This window comes from Phocoena phocoena, chromosome 19 (assembly GCF_963924675.1).
Source record: "Phocoena phocoena chromosome 19, mPhoPho1.1, whole genome shotgun sequence".
Classification (NCBI taxonomy): domain Eukaryota; kingdom Metazoa; phylum Chordata; class Mammalia; order Artiodactyla; family Phocoenidae; genus Phocoena; species Phocoena phocoena.
In genome coordinates this window covers 19813184-19838197 of record NC_089237.1, presented here as the reverse complement: position 1 = coordinate 19838197, position 25014 = coordinate 19813184, and the positions used below count along the sequence as shown (strand labels likewise).

The 25014-nt window shown below is 48.1% G+C and overlaps 1 protein-coding gene across 1 annotated transcript; it reads left to right on the top strand.

Moving 5' to 3' along the window:
• The first annotated feature begins 14441 nt into the window (after positions 1 to 14441).
• Positions 14442 to 14984, top strand: GAST (gastrin). Its single transcript, XM_065897763.1, has 2 exons — positions 14442 to 14652; positions 14795 to 14984. Exons 1-2 carry the CDS (start codon positions 14442 to 14444, stop codon positions 14896 to 14898), a joined length of 315 nt encoding a protein of 104 aa, XP_065753835.1. The 3' UTR covers positions 14899 to 14984.
• The last annotated feature ends 10030 nt before the right edge of the window (positions 14985 to 25014 follow it).

Sequence of the window (25014 nt, the reverse complement as noted above, 5' to 3'; positions counted from 1 at the left end):
TAAATAGGTCAGAGAAACCCAGTATATTCGTGAACGAGCATTGTACCAGGAGGCTCTAGAATTGACTCCCTTCCTCGTTTACCAGCCTGGGTGGTATGTGGCAGCAGTGTCAAAACACTTCACTATTAATCTGAAAAAGAATGAATATATGTATATGTATAACTGAATCACTATGCTGTACACCTGAAACTTAACAATGTAAATCAACTATACTCCAATAAAGTTTTTTAAAAAAAGAATTAAATTTTAAAATCTATATGGGAAGGACTTCCCTGGTGGTCTGGTGGGTAAGATTCTGCACTCCCAGTGCAGAGGGCCTGGGTTCGATCCCTGGTCAGGGAACTAGAGCCCACATGCATGCCGCAACTAAGAGTTCACCTGCCGCAACTAAGAGCCCACATGCCACAACTAACACCTGGAGCAGCCAAAATAAATAAATAAATATTTTTTTAATAAAAAGTAAAATGTATATGGGAAAAGAATCTAAAAAAGGTTGAATATATGTATATGTATAACTAACTGAATCACTATGCTGTACATCTGAAACTAACACAACATTGTAAATCAACTATACTCCAGTAAAATTTTTTAAAAAGAATTAAGAAAACAAAACAAAACAAAAAACTACTATTCACGGTCACAATTACTTTGAAATTAAGAGCTCCTTGACTAATTTTTAACTTTTAAGGAGATAAGACATTATTTCAAAATTAGCTCCTAATCTGAGGCTTTGGTAATTTCTTCTCTTGCACTCAACTCCAATTAAAATATTCATAAAATGCACTGTTCTTGGGGGAACCTGTTAAAAATTCAGATTCTAGGCCTCCCCCAGGACAGTTTGGCTGTACTGGGTATTAGCTAACCAGTGCCCGGGTCCCAGCTACTTTTCAAGGGCCTGCAAAAATGTCTAAGGACTGAAGGAAAATGCATCATTTCCAAAATCTGACTCAAACACTGCAAAATCAGCATAATTGTTCAACACTACAAAAGCTAACATTGTCCATAGCTGCAATATAATTCTTATATAACTATATGTAAACGTAATAAAGGTTCTGGAGAAAGAATAGTATTATTTTTAACAAAACTCAGATTTGTAAAATTTATCAATATGTTTTCAAAAATGTTACAGAATTGCTTCCTCCCTCCTCAAAAAAAAAAAAAAAGTTACAGAAAATGTATGTCTATATGGCCTGTGAGTACATTTTATTCATTTGGTATGAGGTGTGACGTAGCCTCGGAGGATATTACAGAGGCCTACAAACTCCAGGAAATGGCCCTGCCTTTGGGGCCAGAGATTCTGATCCAGAAGCTCTGAAATGGGACCCAGGAACCTGCCCTTTAACCAGCATCAGCCAGTTCCTATGGGAGGGCCACAAACCCCATGTGGGAAAACACTGCTGTGGCTAATGGGGAGATATTGAAGAAACTTGAGCAGGAGAGAAGCATCAGCAGAGCTAAACTTCAGGGCAGATAATCAAGAGTATTTTATCTAAGGGACTTCCCTGGTGGTCCAGTGGTTAAGACTTCGCCTCCCAAGGCAGGGGGTGCGGGTTCAATCCCTGGTCGGGGACCTAAGGTCCCACATTCCTTGCAGCCAAAAAAACAAAACATAAAACAGAAGCAATATTGTAACTAGTTCAGTAAAGACTTTAAAAATGGTCCACGTCAAAAAAAACTTTAAACAAACAGCATTTTATTTATTTAAGATGGTAGAAAAAGGGGTGACCGAGGGTTACCAGCATCTGAGAAACCAACCCCCGAGACTGTGAGAGTTCATGTATAACCTTCCATAGCTTTAATCAGATTCTTAAAGGAAGCCAGTACCCAAAACAGTTAAGAATCTCTGGCCCATGATTTCCTCCCAAGACTTGCGAAGCCCCGGGGATTATCCAAGGTTTTCCAGGCACATCACTACAAGCAGTAAAAGTGCCTATTTCAGTGTCGATTTTTCAAATTAATAGCTATTTAAAATATTTAAAAAGAACTCTGAAACAGAGTGTGTGTTGAGCAGAAGGCGCACACAGTGGCCAGACTCCAAGGCGCTCAGAAGCCCGCTCACTCGCTGCACGGCCACTATCGCCAACCGTCATCCAGCTGCAGCCATCCAGATCGTTGCGAGGTTCAAATTACCTTTAATCTTAGACCTTTATGGTTAATTTATACCCAGAATGGACAACTCGTTGAAAACAGGAAGCATAGGGAACGCAGAGGTTGGAAAATGTTAATGTGGAAGCATAAACATGACAGTCATTCTGTGCGTGTGTCAGGTCATTGATTCTCACTCCATTTCTGTGAAACAGTAGAAAACAAACACAGGACCAAATCAGGTAGGTGCAGGGAGATTGCGACTTACTTAGGTTCCATTGTCCCATCATGGAAACAGAGCTAAAGACCTGCTGCTCAGCAGCACCTGGGAGCTTGTTAGATGTGCAGAATTTCAAGCCCCACAGTAGACTTGGTAAATCAATCTTTTTTTTTTTTTTTTTTTTTTTTGGCCGCGCTGGGCTTTCATTGCTGCGCGCAGGCTCTCTCTAGTTGCGGCAAGCGGGGGGCTACTCTTTGTTTCGGTGCACGGGCTTCCCAGTGCAGTGGCTTCTCTTGTTGCAGAGCCCCGGCTCTAGGCGTGCAGGCTTCAGTAGTTGCAACGCGTGGGCTCAGTAGTTGTGGCGCACGGGCTTAGTTGTTCCAGGATATGTGGGATCTTGCTGGACCAGGGATCGAACCCGTGTCCCCTAGCATTGGCAGACGGATTCTTAACCACTGCGCCACCAGGGAAGTCCCTCAATCTTCACTTTAACAATCTTCATTAACAAAGTTTAAGAAGCACCAGCTTGGACCATAAAATTAGCAGACCTCATAGAGCGATCTGCAAGCTGGTTAAAGAAAGACAGTAACGTTATGAGTTTAAATTTTTTATAAATGCATTTCCCATTACAGTTTCAGATATGCATTGAAATGCACAAAAACAGACCGTTGAAGAATGGAAAGCAACAGTTATGAGCTAAATATGAACTGATTGGTTAGTACCATGCATCTCCAGATTATTCAAGCAGACAGCACCTGAAAATTATTTTTCTCCTAACATGCTGTTTTCATTTATGACACAGCAGCTCCTTTGTAAGTACCAGGTCACATCCATCCCTTGGTACATATCTCTATTTGCTTTTAGACCATTTATTTTGTTTAAAAATAATAATAATAAAGCTGATTCTATTGAAACGCAAAAAATAAATAAATAAATAACGTGGCAGCGGCTGAGAGGTGCAGAAACCTGGCTGTCACAGCAGTCAGCTGGGGTGCTTTTTACTGGTACCAAGCCTGAGCTCAGCCCTCAGAGCCTCAGACCAGAACCCCTGGAGTGGCCCATGAGTGATCTCTCCATTCACCACTAGCGAACCCTACCAGATCTGCAGGTCCTGTTCATCTGATTAAGGATGTCAAAAACAATGTTGGAGGAGAAAATACAAGGATGGCTACATCAAATGTGGCTTTTCATTTACTGGGACCAAAGACAACGCCCGTCTCTCACGTGCTATCTGTAATGTGCTTGCATAAGTAGCCTGAAACTCTCTTATATCACCCTCCAGGAAAAATAATACAAAGTTTATTAAAAAATATAAGGGGATCCGTATGGACTACAGCTTTAAAAGAAATACATAATGAACTTTAAATCTGCATTTTAACATGTATTTGTTCTCAGAACCAAGCATGATGTAATATCACTTTTTAATTTGTCTAAAATCGTGCTTTTTCTTCTAATTAAATATAAACAAGGTTCTGTCACTGTTTAATGGGAAACTCAAATTTTATCTTCAAATGGTAGGATTATTACAGATATTTTATTTCATTTTTATTTTTTATTGAAGTATAGTTGATTTTCATCGTTGTGTAAATTTCTGCTGTAAGGCAAAGTGATTCAGTTTTACATATATAAATACATTCTTCTTTATATCCTTTTCCATTATGGTTTATCACAGGATATCGAATATAGTTCCCTGGGCTATACAGTAGGACCTTGTTGTTTATCTATTCTATATGTAATACTTTGCAACTGATAACCCCCAACTCCCACTCCATCCCTCCCCCATCCCCCATCCCCCTTGGCAACCACAATCAGTTTTCTACGTCTGTGAGTTACGGATTATATTTTAAGTTAAGCTTTAAAGAAGAACCTGTCATTACCAACCTCAAATAAATTATCTTTTACTTAAAATGCCTGGCGTATACCTGTCATATGATGAAAATGATCTAAAATTCCCAAGCTGGTGCTCTAGGTTCTTGTGGTGGCTTGTGGTGGCTTATGGAATCTTAGTTCCCCACACACTCAGCAGTGGAAGTGGGGAGTCCTAACCACTGGACCGCCAGGGAATTCCTCTCTAGATTCTTTTTTTTTTTTAATTTATTTTTATTTATTTATTTTATTTATTTTTGGCTGCATTGGGTCTTAGTCGAGGCATGTGAGATCTTTTATTGTGGCGCGAGGGCTTCTCTCTAGTTGTGGCCTGCGGGTTTTCTCTCTCTAGTTGAGGCATGGGAGCTCAGTAGTTGTGGCACGTGGGCTTAGTTGCCCCGCAGCATGCGGGATCTTAGTTCCCTGACCAGGGATCAAACGCACATCCCTTGCATTGTAAGGCAAATTCTTTACCACTGGACCACCAGGAAAGTCCCTCTAGATTTTTCGTATGAGAGTAAAAAGGATCATTGATACAAAAAATTGAGACTCACAGAGAGAGATCTCAGATGCTTTGCTGCTGGAGGCGGGACAGAAGACACGGTGTGGGTGACTCTGAAAAGCTTTCCTGGGTTTATGACAGTGCCCAGTGGGCTCATGTAACCCAGGGTTTCTCAGCCTCAGCACTATTGATATTTGGGGCCAGGTAGTTATTGAGGGGAGGGAGAGGAGGTGGTCTGTCCCGTGTATCATAGAACGTTTAGCAGTATCTCTGACCTCTACGAATTAGATGCCAATAGCACTCCTTCCCCTACCCCACCTCCCCAGACAACCAGAACTGTCTCTAGACATTGCCAAATGCCCCTGGAGGCAAAATCATACCTCCCTTTTGAGACCCACTGATTTCTCCCATCCTTTCCCTCCTGCTCTACCAGATACGCTAACCCTGCTCACTCCAGTGGGGGAAGATGGACAAAACCAAACAAATGAATTAGATCCTTGTCCAGAAGGTGATAAGTGCTATGGAGAAAAAGAGAGCAGGAAAAGAGTGCCTCTCCCTGTCACACACTGAATGTGACCCCTTGCCTAAACCCAGTGGGCAAATTTAGCTATTTGTACAGTGGTTGGCTTAGCATCTGACTCCCCAACTAGAATAGAAACTCCATGAGAAAAAGGTGTGGTTTGACTTGTTCGTTGCTGAATCCCCGCATGGTACAGCACCTGCACCAAGTAAGTACTCCGTAAATGTGAATGAATGAGCGAATGAATGAATGAACACAGCCAAGAGTTGGCAATGGGGTCTGGACATGAAGAGAAGGTGTGTGTGGAAACAGCTTTAAGATCATGAGCCCTGAAGTCACGACAGGGTGAGACCATCAAGGGAGAGAGAGGAAGGGTCCATACGATCCCCTGTGGAACTCCTATATTTGGAAGGAATGGAAGGTTCAGGCAGGTAGAGAGGTTGAGTGGTGCCTAGCAGGAGACCTTAAAGAAGCCCAGAGGGCTGGACTACAATGCCAAACGCTGCAGGAAACAATTGTAGGCAACTAGGAGACACCCAAGGCCAATGAGTTGGTGACCTTGAGAAGGGTCAGAAGCCCCTTTTCAAGGAGCAGTGTAGGGGGTTGGTGAAGAGGTGAGTGCATTGGATATACACTACTCCTCCTTAAAAATATATATTTTATTTGACTGTGAAAACGATATGCACTCACTGAAAAATTGGAAAACAGCAAAAAGTAGGAAAAAGAAAACAGAAATCTATGTAATCCACTATGTGAAAATTTCCCTGTGTCCTTAACTGTTTTTCAGAAACACCATTATTGGGCTTCCCTTGTGGTGCAGTGGTTGAGAGTCCGCCTGCTGATGCAGGGGACGCGGGTTCGTGCCCCGGTCTGGGAAGATCCCACATGCTGCGGAGCGGCTGGGCCCGTGAGCCATGGCCACTGAGCCTGCGCGTCAGGAGCCTGTGCTCCGCAACGGGAGAGGCCACAGCAGTGAGAGGCCCGCGTACCACAAAAACAAAAACAAAAACCCAGTGAGATGACACTCTACTCAGTAGGATGGCTATAGTCAAAAAGACAAAAAATAACCATTTTTGGTGGAGGATGTGGAGAAATGGGAACCCTCATCCATTGTTGGTGGGAATGTAAAATGGTACAGCCTCTGAAGAAAACGGTCTGTCAGTTCCTCAAAAAGTTGAACATAGACTTACTCTGTGATCCAGCCCTTCCACTCCTAGGTTTATACCCAAGAGAGCTGAAGACATATGTTCACATAATACCTTGTACATAAATGTTCCTAGCAATCATTGTTCATAATAGCCAAAAAGTGGAAACAACCCAAATGTCCATCTGATCACGTTAATTGATGAATGATTAAATAAAATGTAGTATATCCATGCAATGCGATATAATTGGGCAAAAAAAGGAACGAGTACTGGTACATGCTGTAACATGAGTAAATCTTGAAAACAATGCTAAGTGAAAGAAGCCAGACACAGAAGGCCACGGTTTGTATGATTCCATTTATGTGAAATGTCCAGACATATCCAGAGACAGAAAGTTGATGAGTGGTTGCCAGGGGAAAGGAGGAATGAGGAGGGACAGCAAAGGGGAACAGGGTTTCCTCTTGGGGTGATGAAAATGGTATTAAATAATGGTAATATTTGGGTAACTTTGTGAACATCCTGAAAGCCCCTGGATTGTATACTTTAAAAGAGTGAATGGTGTGATATGTGAAATATATCTCAAGAAATAGGTTATATGTATTTTTTTAATTGCATCCTTTCAAAGCTGGCTCAAATTATGAGCAGGGAGTTTTGCTCTTGCCACATGGCATCACTTTGGCTGGTGAACACAAATGTCCTCTACCCTCTGCCAGGGATAGTGTAGAATGAGATGGGTTTATAAATGCAGGAGAACTTCAGTAAAGCCTGGAGAAATACACTGCCCCCTCTCCCTTCCCTGAAATAGCTTTTCACAATAGCCAAGTGAGGTCGCAGGTACAACCAGCCATCAAAACCTCCTCCCATTTCTCCTGAGCCCCACTGTCCCTCCAACCAACCTCACTCAAAGACTGCCATACAGGGAGCAGGAAAGCAGCAAGGAAAGACTTTTATTTAATGCTTGTGAAATCAAACTGCCTAAGTTCAGATCTCAGTGGATGAGTCCTGTGTCCTGGGCAAATCACTGTGTTGACTCTGGGATTGATTTGATTGATTTGATTTTATCCTAGTTAGGAGCTGATAAGTTATTCTTTGATCGATGCCAGCAGAAGACAAAAGACTCCTGGGTCAGAGACAAATAACCTGATTACTTACAACCCAGCTAACAGCATGATTTGCATCGATTCCCCTCGCCCCTCAAACTCCACAGTTGGTGACACAATATGGACCCAGATGGATGCTTTGTGGGCAGTAGTTGCAGCTGAGGAACGCTGAGCTTGGGGAATCTCCCTACTCCCATCGGGAGATCAAGAACCTCATCCTTCAAGGTTACTCACTCCAAAGACATCTCTGAGACGTGGCCCAGGTGAAGAGTGGTCATAACCTTGCATTCTTGGCCTCCTCAGCAAGAACATTCAGGGATGCTCAAGGTCCATAGTGGACCTTCATTGCTTCATTGCTTCTCCCAACAATCACCAGCTCTTTCTGTGCGTTCGTTTCTTCAGCTATAAACTAGGGAGAAGAGTGTTACCCTCCTTGTGGGGTTGTGGTAGGGATTAGAAGACATAATGCATGTAAAGTGCTTACCGTGGAGGTCTGGTCATAGAAATGCTCCCTAAATTTTAATCACCATCATTCTGGGAAGAGGGAGGGGAAACGTGTTATAGATGTCAGGAGGCTTTCATGGAGGAGAGCTTCAAGGTCCAGGGAAATAGACAAGGTTCCCCAGCTTACATCGCCCCCAACCACCTGTGGTACCTTCAGCTCGCATCATACTGTCTCTCCTTCAAGAGAAAAGGCATGAAGGCCATCTTGATCAACACTGTGTCCCCAGGGTCAGCACAGTGCCTGGCACCAAGTGAGAACTTAGAGAATTTTTGTTGAAGAAACAGATGAATGCATGAATGAATGAGTGAATGAATGAAAAAGTGAAGGTACAAGGTCTCTAAGCAGGCAGGAGGGTCTGGGATGAAGGACCCTGGGAGGGGGGTTGATCTTGAACGGGGCTATGTCCCCTCTAGTAACGGCAGAAAGGAGAAAAGGATGGAAGGCAGGGATTTCCCTGGTGGTCCAGTGGTTAAGACTCCACACTTCCACTTTAGGGGCACAAGTTCGATCCCTGGTTGGGGAACTAAGATACCAAGGGGCCTAAAAAAAATAAAAAATAAAGGATGGAAGGCAGACTTGGACAACCTTGGTCATGGTGGAGAGATGGGGGCTGATGTCAGATGACTTTGAGAGTGAAGGGAGAGATGATTCACAAGGTTGCCAGGCAACAGCCCAGCTGCGGACTATTAATCTGTAATGGAATCAACTGGGCACTTTCAGGAACTTTCCTGTTTGCAGGGAGAGGAAGACAGAAACTAAGGGGTAGTGGCATCCTCTGCCAGGAACTGGGGACCCGCCCGGCAGGTTCTGAAACAGGACAAGGGCAGTAATCCAGATGCACCACACACGACTGAAATGACAAACCCTGTGACCCAGGCTGGGGAGGAAAGTGAAACCGGGAAGGGTAGGTGGGTTGTGAGGACCCAGACGGGGTTGGGGAACTGGAGGTCCCAGCAAAGGTAGATTCAGCAGGCGCTGGGCTTCAGAAGAAAGGGTAGAACAGGAGGCTGTGGGCGAGGAGAGGCTGCAGTAGCCGGAGACCAAGAAGACGGACCAGGTTCACAGCTCAGCCGCCTCGCCTCCTCCCCGTGGGGTCTGGGGTAAGCAACTCAACCTGGCCGACCACCCCTAAAATGTACCTGAGGAAAGAGTCCTCTCACATTAGTACTTTTAGAATTATTTTCCCATTTAAAAACACTATCGGTGGGACTTCCCTGGTGGTCCAGTGGTTAAGACTCCACACTCCTGATGCAGGGGGCCCGGGTTCGATCCCTGGTCGGGGAACAGATCCCGTGGGCCGCAACTGAGACCTGGCGCAGCCAAATAAATAGTTTTAAAATAAAAACACTGTCGAAGAAGTGGGGGGGGAAACTTCCCTGGCAGTCCAGTGTTTAAGACTCCACGCTTCCACTGCAGGGGGCGCGGGTTCGGTCCCTGGTTGGGGAACTAAGATCCCGTAAGCCACGCAGCACAGCCAAAAAAAAAAAAAAAAGAGAGAGAAAGAAGGTGAGAGGCAGGGCCAGGGAGAGAAGGCTGGGATGGGAGCACCTCTGCTCTCTCTCCTCTCTGCCGGGCCTGTCACCTGCCCTCTCCAGTTCAGCCTGAGGGCATCATACGGGCTGTCCTCTTGGTTCTGCTACCTTATGACCTTCGGACAGCAGGTGAGGCTAGAAGTCATGAACCCACCTCCCTCTCCCCAGCCCCAGCCCCAGCCCTGGGAGGAACCGTGGATGCCCATGTGGATATGAACGGCACCCAGGTGTCACTGTTTGTCCCAGCACCTTCACATCCTCCAAGGCCCCGTTGCCTGGGGCGGGGTGACTGAGTCACCGTCAACCTCTCCCTTTTTCCGTATCAATAACTGATTAGGGAGCCAAGGCACTGCCTTCCTGACAGCAGCTCATCAGAGGTTTCCCAAGGCCAGTCCTGACAGCAGGGAGCATAGCTGGGGCGAGGGGCGGGGGACGTGGTGGCAGCGGAGTCCAGAGAAGCTTTTCCCCTTGACAGGGAACCATCGCTTTTGTCTATTTTATGTGTCCCCCCTCCTCAAGAATCTAAACTCCACCAAAGCAATGAGAGGGCCGGTCACAGTCACCTCTTATCCCCAGGGCCTCATCCAGACTGTGGTTTACAGCACATGCTCGATAACTGGAACAAAAATGGACTAGATGGACAGTCAGATGTCCTGACAAACATCTCCCTTAATTGCACTGGAAAAATCACCCGCGAACTCACTCAGGGTCCGTTCTCACTGACAGAAGCCTTCAAAAGGCTGGAACTCCTTGGATTCATTTTCTAGTGTTGCCATAATAAATTACCACAAACTTAGAAGCTTAAAACGACGCAAATTCATTCCCTCACAGTTCTGTAGGTCAGGAGTCCAGGTATAGCATGGCCCACTGGGCTGACATCAAGGTGCTGCCAGGGCTGCAATCCTTTCTGGAGGTGCCAGGGACAAATCCAAGTTCAAATTCATCCAGGTTGTTGGCCGAATTCAGTTCTTTGCGGTCATGGGGTTGAAATCCCTGTTCCTTGCTGGTGGTCAGGGGGAACCACTTCACTCCTTAAGGTCACCTGCATCCCTCATCTCGCTGCCCCCCACCCGCCTTCAGACCAGCAAGGGCTGGTCCTTCTCATTCTTCAAATCTCTGTTTCATCCTTCAGCCACATCACTTCTGCCTCTGGCCGTGGAGCGCTGTTTTTAAGAACTCATCTGATTAAATTGGGCTCACTCAGACCATCCAGGGTAAACTTCCTATTTTAAAGTTTGTAACCTTAATCGCATGTGCAACATCTCTTTTGCCATGCACTGTCACATCTTCACAGGTCCCAGAGTTTCCGGCCCAGCTCTCCTTGGTCAGTCATGTAAACTCAGGACCGTGTATGCAAAACCTGTGCATAGATCTTGTCACATTCCCCCTTCACCACAGCCCTGTGAGGTAGGAATGAGTGATTCCCATTTCACAGATGAGGCTAACTGAGACCCAGAGAGGCTAAGGGGAGAAGATGCAAACAAATTAGATGCCCACGATATTCTGGGCAGCTTGCTTTATGTACATCATCTTCAAGACTCCTCTCCAAGTTACTTCCTTTGTTTCCTGGGGGGATAAAACAGCCATCTGCCCCAAACTGGAAAAGGACAAAGCCAGGAAACCCTTCCCTTTGCCATCGGACTAGCTCCCCTTGTGAGGAGAACATGCAGTTTCTGTGACTGTGAGCGCCCCCACCCCCACCCCCCGCAGGCCCGCCAACGCCCACCAGCAGCAGCCGTCTTCCAGTGGCCACCCCTCCAGCAGCCAGCCTGCAGAAGAACAGCCAAAGGAGCATGACCCCCTCCTCAGCAGAAATCAAGTCTTGGGCCCTATACAACCAGGGCTCTGCTGTAAGCTTATCATTTCCTGTTACCACAGCAACGCAAACGCCTCTATTCCCCTAGCACGTGAGCAGAGCTGCTCCCCACCCCACCTTTCCTCCCAAGCCCCCTCAAAGTCCCTTCCAACTCTGAGATTCTGTGATTCGATTAATTATCAACAATGCCTGCCCCGTTTTTGTCATTTTCAGTTATTTCATCTGCTGAGTCCCTGAGTCCTGCTCCGGATGTGAGCGGTTATTTATCAGAACGTTTGGCCACTGGTTGCCATGGACACTTCACAGCCTGCTTCTTTCATCGCCTGCTCATTTTCAGCAAGTCTGGCTGTGAGCGTGGGTACCACGGCCCCTTATGATACCCAGGGGCATCAAAACTCCCCCAGACAAGGAGGGGCCCTGACGACACATGAACAAGAGCTAAATCTCTAGCCCCAACCGTGGAAAAATCAAACACAGCCTAGAGCTAGTCATATCCACCCAAACCAGGTCGATGCAGCAGTTTATCAAATAAGTTGACCAAACGCACCCTTTGGTTTTCTGGTACATTCGGGCAAACGCTTTAGTCTCTTTGCTAACCATTTAAAGATGTATTTCGATATTGAAAAGTGCAGATTACTGTCTTGCTTTGCAAACAAAATGAGGGAGCCTGGAAGTGCAGGAACCTCAAGGAGCTGGCTTTGATGGGGGATGCAAGGGGTGGGGGAGGAGGGACAGACCCGAGAGATGATGGGGAACCCCAAGCTAAACCCAGCCCAGCGCAGAGGGCGTCAAAGGCATCAGAAGGGGGACGCTCAGGGTTTTCCAGGTAAGGGAGGTGAAGGGGCTTCAGAGGCAACCAGGACGCAGCCACTAGGCAGAGAGAGCGGGGCCATCAGCCCACGGCCCATTGCTCCTGATAACTATGACACGTCCTGTTTGCAGAGCCCAACAGAGGGGACAGCGGATCAATACATCACTCCACATTCACACACTCCCTGCTCTTCAAACATGAACATGTCGGGAAATATGCTTCCTCTGAATCTGAGGTCACTCGGTCCATCCAACTGGGATGTGGTCCAAGGAATGATCACCAGGCTGCTGACCCCAAGGACATGGCAGGGGGCTCTGTCCTGAGCCCAGGGAGCCTGTCTCCCGCCTGATATGCCCAGCTGAAGAATTGCCCCCACTCTGCTCCCGCCCCTCTCTGTGAAGTTCAACTCGCCTTCCCTTCCCCCACATCTGGACAGCTGACTAAATGACAGGGCGGGGCGGGGCTGAGGTACCTGTGCCCATCCTTATTCCTCTGCAGTGGGGAGCCCGGCCTCCTGGGGGAGGAGGGCTTGGGAGGGCCCTTGAGGGTTTATAAGTCAGGCTGGAGCGCCCAGCAGAGCAGAGAACTGAGGCGCCAGGCCAACAGCAGCGACACGCATCTCCCAACTCTGCAGGTGAGAGCACCCAGGAAGGGAGGGGAGAAGCTGGGAGGAGGGTTAATGGGACCCCTGCCCTCATCCAGTTAGCAGTCTCACACTTCAGTGTCTCCAGGGCTGGGAGCCTTCCCTTAGCCCTTAGCTGGGTTAGGTCTCAGCTCCAGGACCCACCCTGGCATCCCAGCCCTTGCCTTCGAGCTGCCCTGCTGCCTCAACCAGGGCCCTTCCCTGACCCCCTGACTCCATGCTCACCCCAGCCCTGCGGGGTGAGGATGAAGACTATTCTCCCATCTCTCAGGGGAGAAAACTGAGGCCCAGAGAGAGATGTGACTTGCCCAAAGTCACACAAATTGGGCAGGGTTGGAACTGGAACCTACAGCTCCTAGACCCATCTCAAGCTCTTTCCTAGACCAGCACTGTCTCATGGAACTTTCCATGTTGGTGGTAACATTCCACAGCCTCACTGTCCAATACGGTATCCGCCAGCCACATGTACACTAAAAATGTGGCCTGTGCAAGAGAGGAATTTGTGTGTGTGTGTGTGTGTGTGTGTGTGTGTGCGGCCACCCAGCATGTGGGATCTTTGCTCCCCGACCAGGGATTGAACCCATGCCCCCTGCAGAGGAAGCACGGAGGCTTAACCACTGGACTGCCAGGGAAGTCCCAGGAATTTTTAACTTTTATTAATTTAAATGTGAAGAGCCGCATGTGGCTGGTGGCTACCATATTAGACAGCATCACTCTAGATCACTGGTTTTTCAGGTTTGTTTCTTTAGCAGCAGAACCCTTTCTCTTCCAAAAGAAATCTAACAGAGAAAACAGATGAAACCAGTAATTTATTAATACAAATGTGTTCTTCAAAGGCAACATGTTTATTATTTACTTCTGATAAATTTTAGATTTGTTTGAGGGTCCGGTTTATTTCTGTATTCTGGTTTCCCCAAACTTGGTTCACCTTGACACACAGCTGCAAATGGTGACAGTTTCAGTTTGTTTGTTTGTTTGTTAACTGCTAGATTATAATCAGAGGATAGTCCTCAGGTAAGTGAAAAGGGCAGGAGCACCTTTCCTCCGAAGGCTGCACAAAAACAGGGTGACCCCACTACACAGTGAATGTGCTGGTTGGCTGCATAGAGAGGCGTGAGCAGCTGAGTGTGTGTATCCCATTCCTATTACTATTTAAAAGTTCACTTTCAGGGCTTCCCTGGTGGCGCAGTGGTTGAGAGTCCCCCTGCCGATGCAGGGGACACGGGTTCGTGCCCCGGTCCGGGAGGATCCCACATGCCGCGGAGCGGCTGGGCCCGTGGGCCATGGCCGCTGGGCCTGCGTGTCCGGAGCCTGTGCTCCACAACGGGAGAGGCCACAACAGTGAGAGGCCCGCGTACCGCAAAAAAAAAAAAAAAAAAAAGTTCACTTTCAGTTGCAAGACTTAAGCATTACAGAACCACTCACGTGGCCTCAAATTCTTCAGAACAGTTTAGAAACCATTGTTCTGGGTTTTAAATTCCTCCGAGAGAAACAGTCACCGTAACTAGGGTAGGTAAGGAGCAAAGGGGCAAGGCTTGAGGTTGGGAGTTAGGGGAGGATCTGGCAGGACCTGGAGGAACAGACCACAACCCCACGCAGAGCTGCAGATCCATCGGCAGGGAGGGTCCTGGCCCTGCCTCTGGGTGCCTGGACAGCCCCACCTTTAAGCTCAACTCCTCTCTCCTTTGCAGACAAGATGCAGCGACTGTGTGCGTATGTGCTGATCTTGGTGCTGGCTCTGGCCACCTTCTCTGAAGCTACCTGGAAGCCCCGCTCCCACCTGCAAGATGCACCCTTGGGTCCAGGGGCCAATAGGGACCAGGAGCCACGTGGGCTGGACCGGCTGGGCCCAGCCTCTCACCACCGAAGGCAGCTGGGGCTCCAGGATCCCTCACACTTGGTAGCAGGTAGGAGCTGCTGATAACACTCCCCACTTGCCTCGCCCAGCCTGGTTTAGCCAAGGTCCCCCCAGGCTGGCCCTGGCTTCAGTTTCCAGAGGCTAGGCATCCTTCCCCCATCCTCACCTCCTCTCCCACCTCTGACCCTCAGACCTGTCCAAGAAGCAGGGACCATGGGTGGAAGAAGAAGAAGAAGCATATGGCTGGATGGACTTCGGCCGCCGCAGTGCCGAGGAAGGGGACCTAGGTCCCTAGAGCCAAGCTTGAGAGCCCAGCCACCTCCCAGCCCAGCCTAGCCCAGCCCCATGAAACATAAATCGAAATAAACTAGCTTCCAATGGATCACATTGTGTCAAGTGTCACGGGGCAGGGAATGGGGGTGGCTGCGGCAGAGTTGAAACAGGGAGGAGGGTTGAGCACGCCCCTAGGGGCAGGGATACTAGCTAAGTCTCCTGGGTGTCCCCAGAGCTTAACGTTGAACAAGACTCTATAGTGTGGATGGGAGAATAGATGGTGTTATCGCAACCAGAGTGAGCCCTCTAAAAGAGAAAGCAATCATGCCACTCCAGAGTCAACCCCCCAGTGCTTTCCATTGCACTTAGAATAAAACCTAAGCTCCTGGGGACTCCATTGGCGGTCCAGTGGTTAAGACTCCACGCTTCCACTACAGGGAGCACGGGTTGGATCACTGATTGGGGAACTAAGATCCCCGCATGCCGCATGGCCCAGCCAGAAAAACAAAACAAAAACAAACAAAAAAACCAACGTGGGCTCCTTGCCATAGCCCTAAGACCTAGCCCTGCTGTCCTCTTCCACCTCATGGGTGCCAAATTCCTTCCTCCTTCCTCTTCCTTCCTGCTACTCAAGCGCACCATGCTCTTTCCTGCCTGAACCTTTGTCCTCGCTGTTCCCTGTGCATGGAATGCATTTCCTGGGCACAAACGTGGCCAGCTCCTCTTTTTCTCTTGGGTCTTGGTTGAAAGGCCTCTTCCTGAGAGACCTGCCCTTTCTGCTCCTCGCACGCAGCCCCCAATAGTTTTTCATCACAGCATAGCACCGTCTGCAGAGCGCATTTCACAATCTGTAGTTGTTTTGTTTGCCAGTTTATTGTCTGCCTGCCCAGGTAGAAGGGAAACTCTGTATGGGTGGGGACTACGTGTCCTTCTTCCCTGCTGTATCCCTAGTGCCAACAACAGGAGATACCCCATAAATATTTATCAAATAGGGGACTTCCCTGGTGGTCCAGTGGTAAAGAATCTGCCTTATAATGCAGGGGATGCAGGTTTGATCCCCGGTCAGGAAACTAGGATCCCACATGCCGCGGGGCAACTAAGCCCGCATGCCTCAACTATTGAGCTCGTGTCTCTCAACGAGAGAGCCCGCGTGTCACAAACTACAGAGCCCATGCGCTCTGGAACCCACGCCACAACTAGAGAAGAGAAAAATCCACGCACCACAACCAGAGAAGAGAAAATCCACACGCCACAACTAGAGAGAGGCCCGAGCGCCACAACGAGGGGTCCCGTGTGCTGCAACTAAGACCCAACGCAACCAAAAATGAATTAAATAAATAAATAATTTTAAAAATCTTTATCAAACGGGTAGGCGCGTGGCCAGCACACACACTTGGCGTTTTGCTCGTATTCCTTTACTGTTCCTGTGCCTGTCACAGCATCCTACCCCAGGCACCTGCTACTCGCCACCTGAGGGCTTTCAGAACGCAAGGCAGGCTGGAATTTCTGGGGAGCTCGTACCTCCAGAAGCATCTGTCAGTCAATGACAGATTAGAGTTGGAGAATAACTACCCCAGCTCCCTCACCTGGGGCGGGGTAACACTGAGGTATATGCTACTCTGTCTCCCAGAGGTCCCCAGTAGCACTGAGCCCTAGTTACCCACAACGGTAACCTGCTCAACGATCTCCGTTATTGGCTCCCTTCCCTTCCCTGTCTCACATCCTTAGGCTGCTACAGGTATTTCTTGTGATCACCGCCCAGATAAACTACTTGCATTCAAATCCCTATCTCCAAGTCTGCACCTGGGGGAACGCATCCTAAGACAGAGGGTACTAGAAGCAGTTATAGGAAGTAAGACCCCCATGATGGGATTCTGAGATTTGGTCCTGCACCGGCCAGACCCCACTGCTGTGCTGAGAGGGGTGCTGATAACACCTGAAGCATCACAGTCACCTGTGGATTCTCTCATCTTACATCACAGTTCCATTCTAGCAATGGAATGGGTCTTCATTGCTGCCTCTCTGAGCCTGTTGTCTCCTTCCTCAAGACTCTGATGAGGCAATTCGGACATCTTCGATTCAATTGCTGTATGCTGTTGTTCTGTCTGTCAAGGAGTCATTGCCAGCGAGTCATTTGGCTTCAGGTGTCTTTGCCAGGAAGTTAAATCCTGAGTCATAGGAGGGTAGGCATCCTTGTCTCCCATATCAATAAACTCCTCTACCCTGGGAATTCCCTGGCCGTCCAGCGGTTAGGACTCCACATTTTCACTGCCGAGAGCCTGGGTTCAATCCCTGGTCGGGGAGCTAAGATCCCGCAAGCCGGGCGGTGTGGCCAAAATAAAATAAAATAAAATAAACTCTCCCCTAGCCAGTCATTCTCCAGCTCACCCTCCTGGGTCTACCAACCTCAAAAATCCACTCCTATATTTGTTGTCCTGGTCCCTGCTGGTACCAGGTCATTCAGCCCCTGCAGCGTTTGGCAGAGAATAATCCCTCTCTTCTCTTATCTGGAACAGTACTTCTCCACATGCTAAGACCTGGACGTTAGCTTGTGGTTTAGAAACGCCTAAGGGTGGCAGGGGCAAATCTTGAGAAGCATCATTTCAGGAGGCATCTGCCTCAAGGAGGTCTTTGCAGCCTCCAGGTAAAGGGAAGCTGCTCCCCTCTGGCAAAGTAGAGGCCCTTCTTCCAGCCCAGAGGATTCCCGGAAACCGGGAGTTCAAGATTCTTTTACTTTTTTTTTTTTAATTGAAGTATAGTTGATTGACAACGTTGTGTTAGCTTCTGGTGTACAGCAAAATGATATAGTTATACATATGTATACATATTCTTTTCCATTATGGTTTATTACAGGATATTGAATATAGTTCCCTGTGCTTTACAGTAGGCCCTTGTTGTTTATCTATTTTATATGTAATAGCGTGTACCTGCTAATCCCAAACTCCTAATTTATCCCACCCCCTTTCCCCTTTGATAACCATAAGTTTTTTTTTTTTGTTTCTTTTGTTTTTTGCGGTACACGGGCCTCTCACGTGGGATCTTCCCGGATCAGGACATGAACCCGTGTCCCCTGTCTCGGCAGGTGGACTCTCAACCACTGCGCCACCAGGGAAGCCCTTCTTTTCTTTTTTTAATGGGGATGGGGATTTATTTGTTTGTTTGTTTGTTTGTTTTGGCCTTGGGACGCAAGGCTTGCAGGATCCTAATTCCCCAGCCAGAGATCAAACCCGGGTCACGGCAGTGAAAGTGCCGAGTTTTAACCACTGGGAATTCCCCATAAATTTGTTTTCTATGTCTGTGAGTCTGTTTCTGTTTTGTAGACAGGTTGGTGTCATTTTTTTCTTAATTAATTAATTTATTTTTGGCTGAGTTGGGTCTTCATTGCTGCGTGCGGGCTTTCTCTAGTTGCAGTGAGCGGGGGCTACTCTTCGTTGCAGTGGGTAGGCTTCTCATTGCGGTGGCTTCTCTTGTTGCGGAGCACGGGCTCTAGGCGCACAGGCTTCAGTAGTTGTGGCTTGCAGGCTCTAGAGTGCAGGCTCAGTAGTTGTGGCTCACAGGCTTAGTTGCTCCGTGGCATGTGGGATCTTCCTGGACCAGGGCTCGAACCCATGTCCCCTACATTGGCAGGCAGATTCTTAACCACTGCGCCACCAGGGACGTCCCTGTGTCATATTTTAGATTCCACATGTAAGTGATATCTTTTGGTACTTGTCTTTCTCTGACGTCCTTCACTTAGTATGATAATCTCTAGGTCCATCCATGTTGCTACAAATGGCACTATTTCATTCTTTCTATGGCTGGGTAGTATTCCATTTTATATATGTACCACATCTTCTTTATCCATTCATCTGTCGATGGACATTTAGGTTGCTTCCATGTCTTGACTATTGTAAATAGTTCTGGTATGAACATAGGGGTGCATGTATCTTTTCAAATTAGAGTTTTGCCCACATATATGCCCAGGAGTGGGATTGCTGGGTCATACGGCAACTCTATTTTTAGCTTTTTAAGGAACCTCCACACTGCTTTCCATAGTGGCTGTACCAATTTACATTCCCACCAACAGTGTAGGAGGGTTGGGAGTTCAAGATTCTTAAGGGCAGGGCTTCCCTGGTGGCGCAGTGGTTGAGAGTCCGCCTGCTGATGCAGGGGTCATGGGTTCGTGCCCTGGTCCGGGAAGATCCCACATGCCGCGGAGCAGCTGGGCCCGTGAGCCATGGCCGCTGAGCCTGCGCGTCCGGAGCCTGTGCTCCACAACGGCGTACCGCAAAAAAAAAAAGATTTTTAAGGGCATCTCCTCAAATGTTCCACCCATGGGTGTCATTCTAGGACATCCTTTCATTCTAGGACTTCAGCAGAGGAGACTTTTGGGGTGCTGCTTTCAGCCTCCTTTGTTACTCTGCAGTCTTACCATCAGGTCTTGGTCCTGATTTCCAATGCAATCTTCCCTTTGTTGCAATGGAGGCCATTTGACTTTCATACCATATCCTGAGTGAATGGTTGGCTGACCTGAGCCTAACATTTTCCTCCTTTAGAGATTCTCTGATGATTAACAATAGCCAAGCCACTCCACAGTCATAATAATCATTGCTCTTATCTCTCAAGTGAAGCAATTGATAAGCCAATGGACCCTCATCCACCGGGATCCCATCCTAATTCACTACAGATAAGAATCTCAGTAATTGTGAAGGACCTACTGTATAGCACAAGGAACTCTGCTCAATTCTCTGCAATAAACGGGAAAAGAATTTGAAAAAGAATAGATACACGTACATGTATAACTGAATCACTTCGCTGTACACCTGAAACTAACACAACATTGCTAATCAAATATACTCCAATATAAAATAAAAAATTTTTTAAAGGAATCTCAGTAATTGTGATGCTACAGGTCCCACAGTGCTAGAAATATCTGTGTTGGACAAGAATTTCATGTGAAGTCTCCGGGAAGTCCCAATAAGAGAGGTGAAGTGCAGACCCCTAGGGCTGGCAAACTTTTTTTAAAGGGCCAGATGGAAAATATTTTAGGCTTTGCAGGCCAAGAGGCAAAATCAAGGACATTGCATAGGCACTCAAATAACCATTTAAGGTGTACCCATTTAAACTATAAAAAACGTTCTTAGCTTGCAGGCCAAACAAAAACAGGTGACGGGCCAGATTTGGCCCATGGGTCATAGTTTGCTGACCCCTGTTCTAGAGTCAAGGGCATGCTATCTACAGAAGAGAATTATTTACTGTTAAAAAAGCCACTCCCAGCATGCTACCGGGCCCTAGTAGGGAGTGAGCACTTGACCACTGGACATTAAGTTACTATGCAATCAGAGTTGCCCACCATGAGCTGGGTGTTTTCAGACTCACCACGTCATAAGGTTGGATGGGGCCAAGCAGTGATTCCGTTTAGGATGAAATGGTACACTTGAGACTGGGCCTGAGGAAGGCCAGAGGGCACAAACAAGTCAGTCACCCACACCCCCAGGCCACCTATGTCTACTGCACCAGTGCCTCTTCCTCGGCTTACCCCTATAGCCTCACTGGAGTTTCCCTATGGCCAGCTCATACAGGAGGAAAAATTCAGGCCTGGTTCACGAGGGGGTAGACTTGATAAGCTGGTAAAAACTGAAAACGAACTGCTGCTGAGCCACGGCTCACTCTGGGTGGCCCTGGAAGACGGTGGTGAAGGGCAGCCTTTCAGGTGGGTAGAGCTTCACGTTCTGGACCTGGGCATCCACTTGGCGTGGAGGAAGAAGCGGTTTGGGGGAAGAACACACACAGACCTCCGGGCAGCAGCAGATCGGTCAGGGGACATGCAAGAGAAAGACTAGAAATTCCGAGACGAAGACATCTGGGAAAGAGGCAAGTAGATAGATCCATGGAGGGTGGCACAGGGCCTGTGGACTTTCGTGTCTCACACCAGTGCCCGCCCGAGAGCATCCACTGAAACGACCAGGTGGTCAGGATGTCTCACCCAATGGAGGTCAGCTAGGTGCAGTCTTTGGCCACTCCCTACTTGCACTATGGGCCCATGAATAAAGTGACCATGGTGCCAGAGACAGAGGTCAGGCATGGAACCGATAGTCAATCCAGCTACTACCTCTGCCGCACTTCTGACTTGTGAGCAGCAGACGCCATTTCTGAGTCCTGGCTATGGGACCACACCCTTAGGGGACCAGCAAGCCCCTTGGTAAATTGATTCCATCAGACACCTTCCACCCTAGAAGGGGCATTGAACCATCCTGGTGGGGGGTGGTTCACGTTCTGAACGTAGGCTTTCCCTTCTGCCTGCAGTGCCTCCCCCAGCACTACAGGACGACAGAGCATCTAAGGACGTACAGTGTGTGACATGTCAGCACAGGATCCCATAAAACATGACCTCATATCACCTCACACGGGTCAGAATGGCCGTCATCCAAAACTCTACAAACAAGAAATGCTGGAGAGGGTGTGGAGAAGAGGGAACCCTCTTGCACTGTTGGTGGGAATGTGAATTGGTACAGCCACTATGGAGAACAGTATGGAGGTTCCTTAAAAAACTAAAAATAGAACTACCATACGACCCAGCAATCCCACTACTGGGCATATACCCTAAAACAACCATAATTCAAAAAAAGTCATGTACCACAATGTTCATTGCAGCTCTATTTACAATAGCCAGGACATGGAAGCAACCTAAGTGTCCATCGACAGATGAATGGATAAAGAAGATGTGGCACATATATACACTGGAATATTACTCAGCCATAAAAAGAAATGAAACTGAGTTATTTGTAGTGAGGTGGATGGACATAGAGTCTGTCATACAGAGCAAAGAAAGTCAGAAAGACAAAAACAAATACCGTATGCTAACACGTATATATGGAATCTAAAAAAAAAAAAGGTTCTACTGAACCTAGGGGCAGGACAGGAATAAAGACGCAGATGTAGAGAATGGACTTGAGGACACGGGGAGGGGGAAGGGTAAGCTGGGATGAAGTGAGAGAGTGGCATTGACATATATACAATAGCAAATGTAAAATAGCTAGTGGGAAGCAGCTACATAGCACAGGGAGATCAGCTCGGTGCTTTGTGTCCACCCAGAGGGGTGGGATAGGGAGGGAGGGAGGGAGACGCAAGATGGAAGGGATATGGGGATATATGCATATATATAGCTGATTCACTGTTATGCAGCAGAAACTAACACAACATTATAAAGCAATTATACTCCAATAAAGATCTTAAGTAAAAAAAAATTAAAAAATAAAAAAACAGGACCTCAGACAAGGGACCTGCTTTATAGTGAAGGAGGTGCAGCAATGAACATATGACCATGGGATCCACTTGTCCTACCAGACACCGCGTGACCCAGAGACCACAGGCCTAAAAGAATGTCGGAATTAAAGGCGGAGCTAAGGCATTAACTTGGGGGGTGCACCCTGGAGGGTGGGGTGAAGGATATACTTTGAGCCAGAGGTTCTCAAACAATGCTTTGTCCCTGACAGCCAGAACACGTGGGTCCGGGAACCTAGGGGGAGAGTGGAAGTGGTCCCTATGACCAACATTGCCAGTGGCCCACCTCAGAAATTTGTACTTCCCATCCCCACAACTCTAGACACTCCTGGACTAGAAATCCTGGTTCCCGGGGAAAGATGCTTCCACCAGGCAGAACAGTAAAAGTTCTCCTAAATCTAAAGTTATAGGGGCTTGCGAATTCCCTCGTGGTCCGGTGGTTAGCACCCTGTGCTCCCACTACAGGGGGCCCAGTTTCGATCCCTAGTCAGGGAACTAAGATCTTACAAGCTACACAGTGCGGCCAAAAACAAAAAAAGCAAAAAAAACAAAAAAAGAAAGAAAAAGAAAAAAATAAAGTTATAGAGGCTGCCTGGCCATTTTTGGTTCATGTCATTAGACCATCAGGCAAAGAAAGGCCAATTATTAGCAGGGGTTACTGATTCTGATTAACATGAGGGGTTAGGACCACTGCCTCATAGTGGGGACAGGAAGGAGTATTCAGGGTCTGGAACTCAGGGGGATTCACTGAGGAGTGTCTTGGGACTTCCTGCCTGGCAATAACCATAAACAGGCAGTTGCAGTAACAGTAGCCTGACCAGGGCCGATGACCAAGTGTTCAGACCTCTCAGGAATGATGATCTAGGTTACTTCACCAGTAACCAGAAAGCAACCTGGACCAGCTGAAGTGCTGACCAAGGAAGAGGGGAATATAGGATGGGTGGTAGAGGAAGGAGATAAGTATCATCTAGGGATTCAGGAGCAATTGCAGCTGAGGACCACAGCTTATACCATTCATCCTCCAGGTGTAATTCTTCTTCCTAAGACACTGTGACCAGCCGCCATCTTAAAGAAGCAATGCCAGGCCAGAGTGAACTCCACATGGGGCTTGAGTGCATCTGAGTGGCACAAAGGGTGGACTGTAGCAGACTGTCAGTGACCTGCCCGTCTCCTCGGCACTCACCATTCTAGCACACACTGACCATGGTCCATGACAAGCACAGTTAGTCTCTGCCAGGGGGCTTTTCCCCAGCGTATGTGTGGAGAGGCCAGAGCACCAGTGAGTTCATAACCCCAGGAGCAGACCTCAGCCAATGACAAACGAAACTTGGAGGATGCCTGCCCCAGGTTCCTCGCCCCTTGGATGGGGTAACTGAAATGGGTTCTAGATTGGTGCATCTCCGACTTCAATATGCATTGAAGGTCAAGGTCCTGGGGACCTTGTCAACATGCAGATTCCGAGAATATAGGTGTTGGGTGAGACCTGAGATTCTGCATTTCTGATAAACTCCCAAGAGATGTTAATGATGCTGGTCCACAGACCACACTTTGAGTTGCAACGGGCTACACTCCCTCCCAGGGTTCCCCGGTAGGACTGAGCCTCTGTTGCCTAAAACTCCCTTTCGTTAGCTTCCTTCTGTTCTCAATTCCCCACTCCCCCACCAAGAGTGCTTCCTGGGATCATCTTCTAAATAAACTACTTGGGTTTTTTCTTTTTTTCATGATTGAAATCTTTATTATCAATGCTCTGGAAACACCAAGAATTAGAAGGTGACTAAACCGCTCTGAGAATCGAGCTCTTATTTTCCAAAATGATAAACTCTAAACTGGAAATTGAACATATCAAGCCAGACTCATAACAAAAGTTCTGGGACCCTCTGATCTCATACTGTTTTCTGTCCCTCTCTGCCTGCGTGTTTGAGAATCCTGCCTTGGCAAGAGTCAGTCCAACAGCCTCATTTAACGGAATAAACGACTTGTTTTCACATGTTCTTCTGGGGGACCTCTGCCTAAGACAGTGGTGACTTCATTCCTGCTTTACCCTTTGCAGCTAGGCACTGAGTCAGGATCCCAGGAACAGAAAGGATCGGGGAAGGGGGCCTGCCCAAGCATGGGCTCTGGAGGCCTGAGGGCTTGGGTTCAAATCCCAGCTCCACAACCAGCTGTTCCACTCTTGGGAGGGTCACTTCACCTGCCTAGGTGTCAGTTTCATCACCTGACGACCATTTGTCAGATCACCCCCCCCTCAGGGGTTGCTGAAATGATTATGTGTTTAATCAAAGCCCCTAGCACATAATTCACGACTGGAGCCCATCCTCTCTCCACAGCTTTGCCCCACCAAAGTGCACACACACACACACACACACACACACACACACACACGTGCACTCCCTGAGAAAGACAGCAGAGGCTGGGCCAGGTAGCGCACAGGTCCTTTATTTCCTTCACCGGCACGTACACGGGCTGCCAAGCAACAGCAGCGTGAGAAGCACTGTGGGGAGGTGGGCAGATACCGACGGGGGCCTAAGCCCCCGACTCCAGGTGTTTATGGGTAAAGGGTGGGAAAGGGCGAAACACCTAGAACAAGGAAACAAGGGGCACTGAGGAGAGGACGTGGTGGGGAGTGACAGGGCCTTGGGAGGGAGCCTGGACACTCACAGGCCACAGGTGGGGAGATGGGGAGGGCAGGGGAGGGGAGGGAGCCCTGCACCCCCATCCCGGGCAGAGGGAGTCCTCGCCCACACAGACAGATGCTTCTGGTTACACACAGCAATTAGGGACTGAGAAGAAAGAGCTAAGAACCGGAAAAGACCACCAGGTCCCTAAAAGTCACCAAGGACTGGGAAGCCACCTTTGATTTAGGGGTCAAGGGGTG

What these genes read in the sequence shown, in the direction of transcription:
- GAST (XM_065897763.1), top strand. Translation starts at nt 14,442, where the DNA reads ATGCAGCGACTGTGTGCGTATGTGCTGATCTTGGTGCTGGCTCTGGCC. An exon ending in TCCCTCACACTTGGTAGCAG is followed by an intron (nt 14,653 to 14,794) that starts GTAGGAGCTGCT and finishes TCTGACCCTCAG; the next exon opens with ACCTGTCCAAGAAGCAGGGA.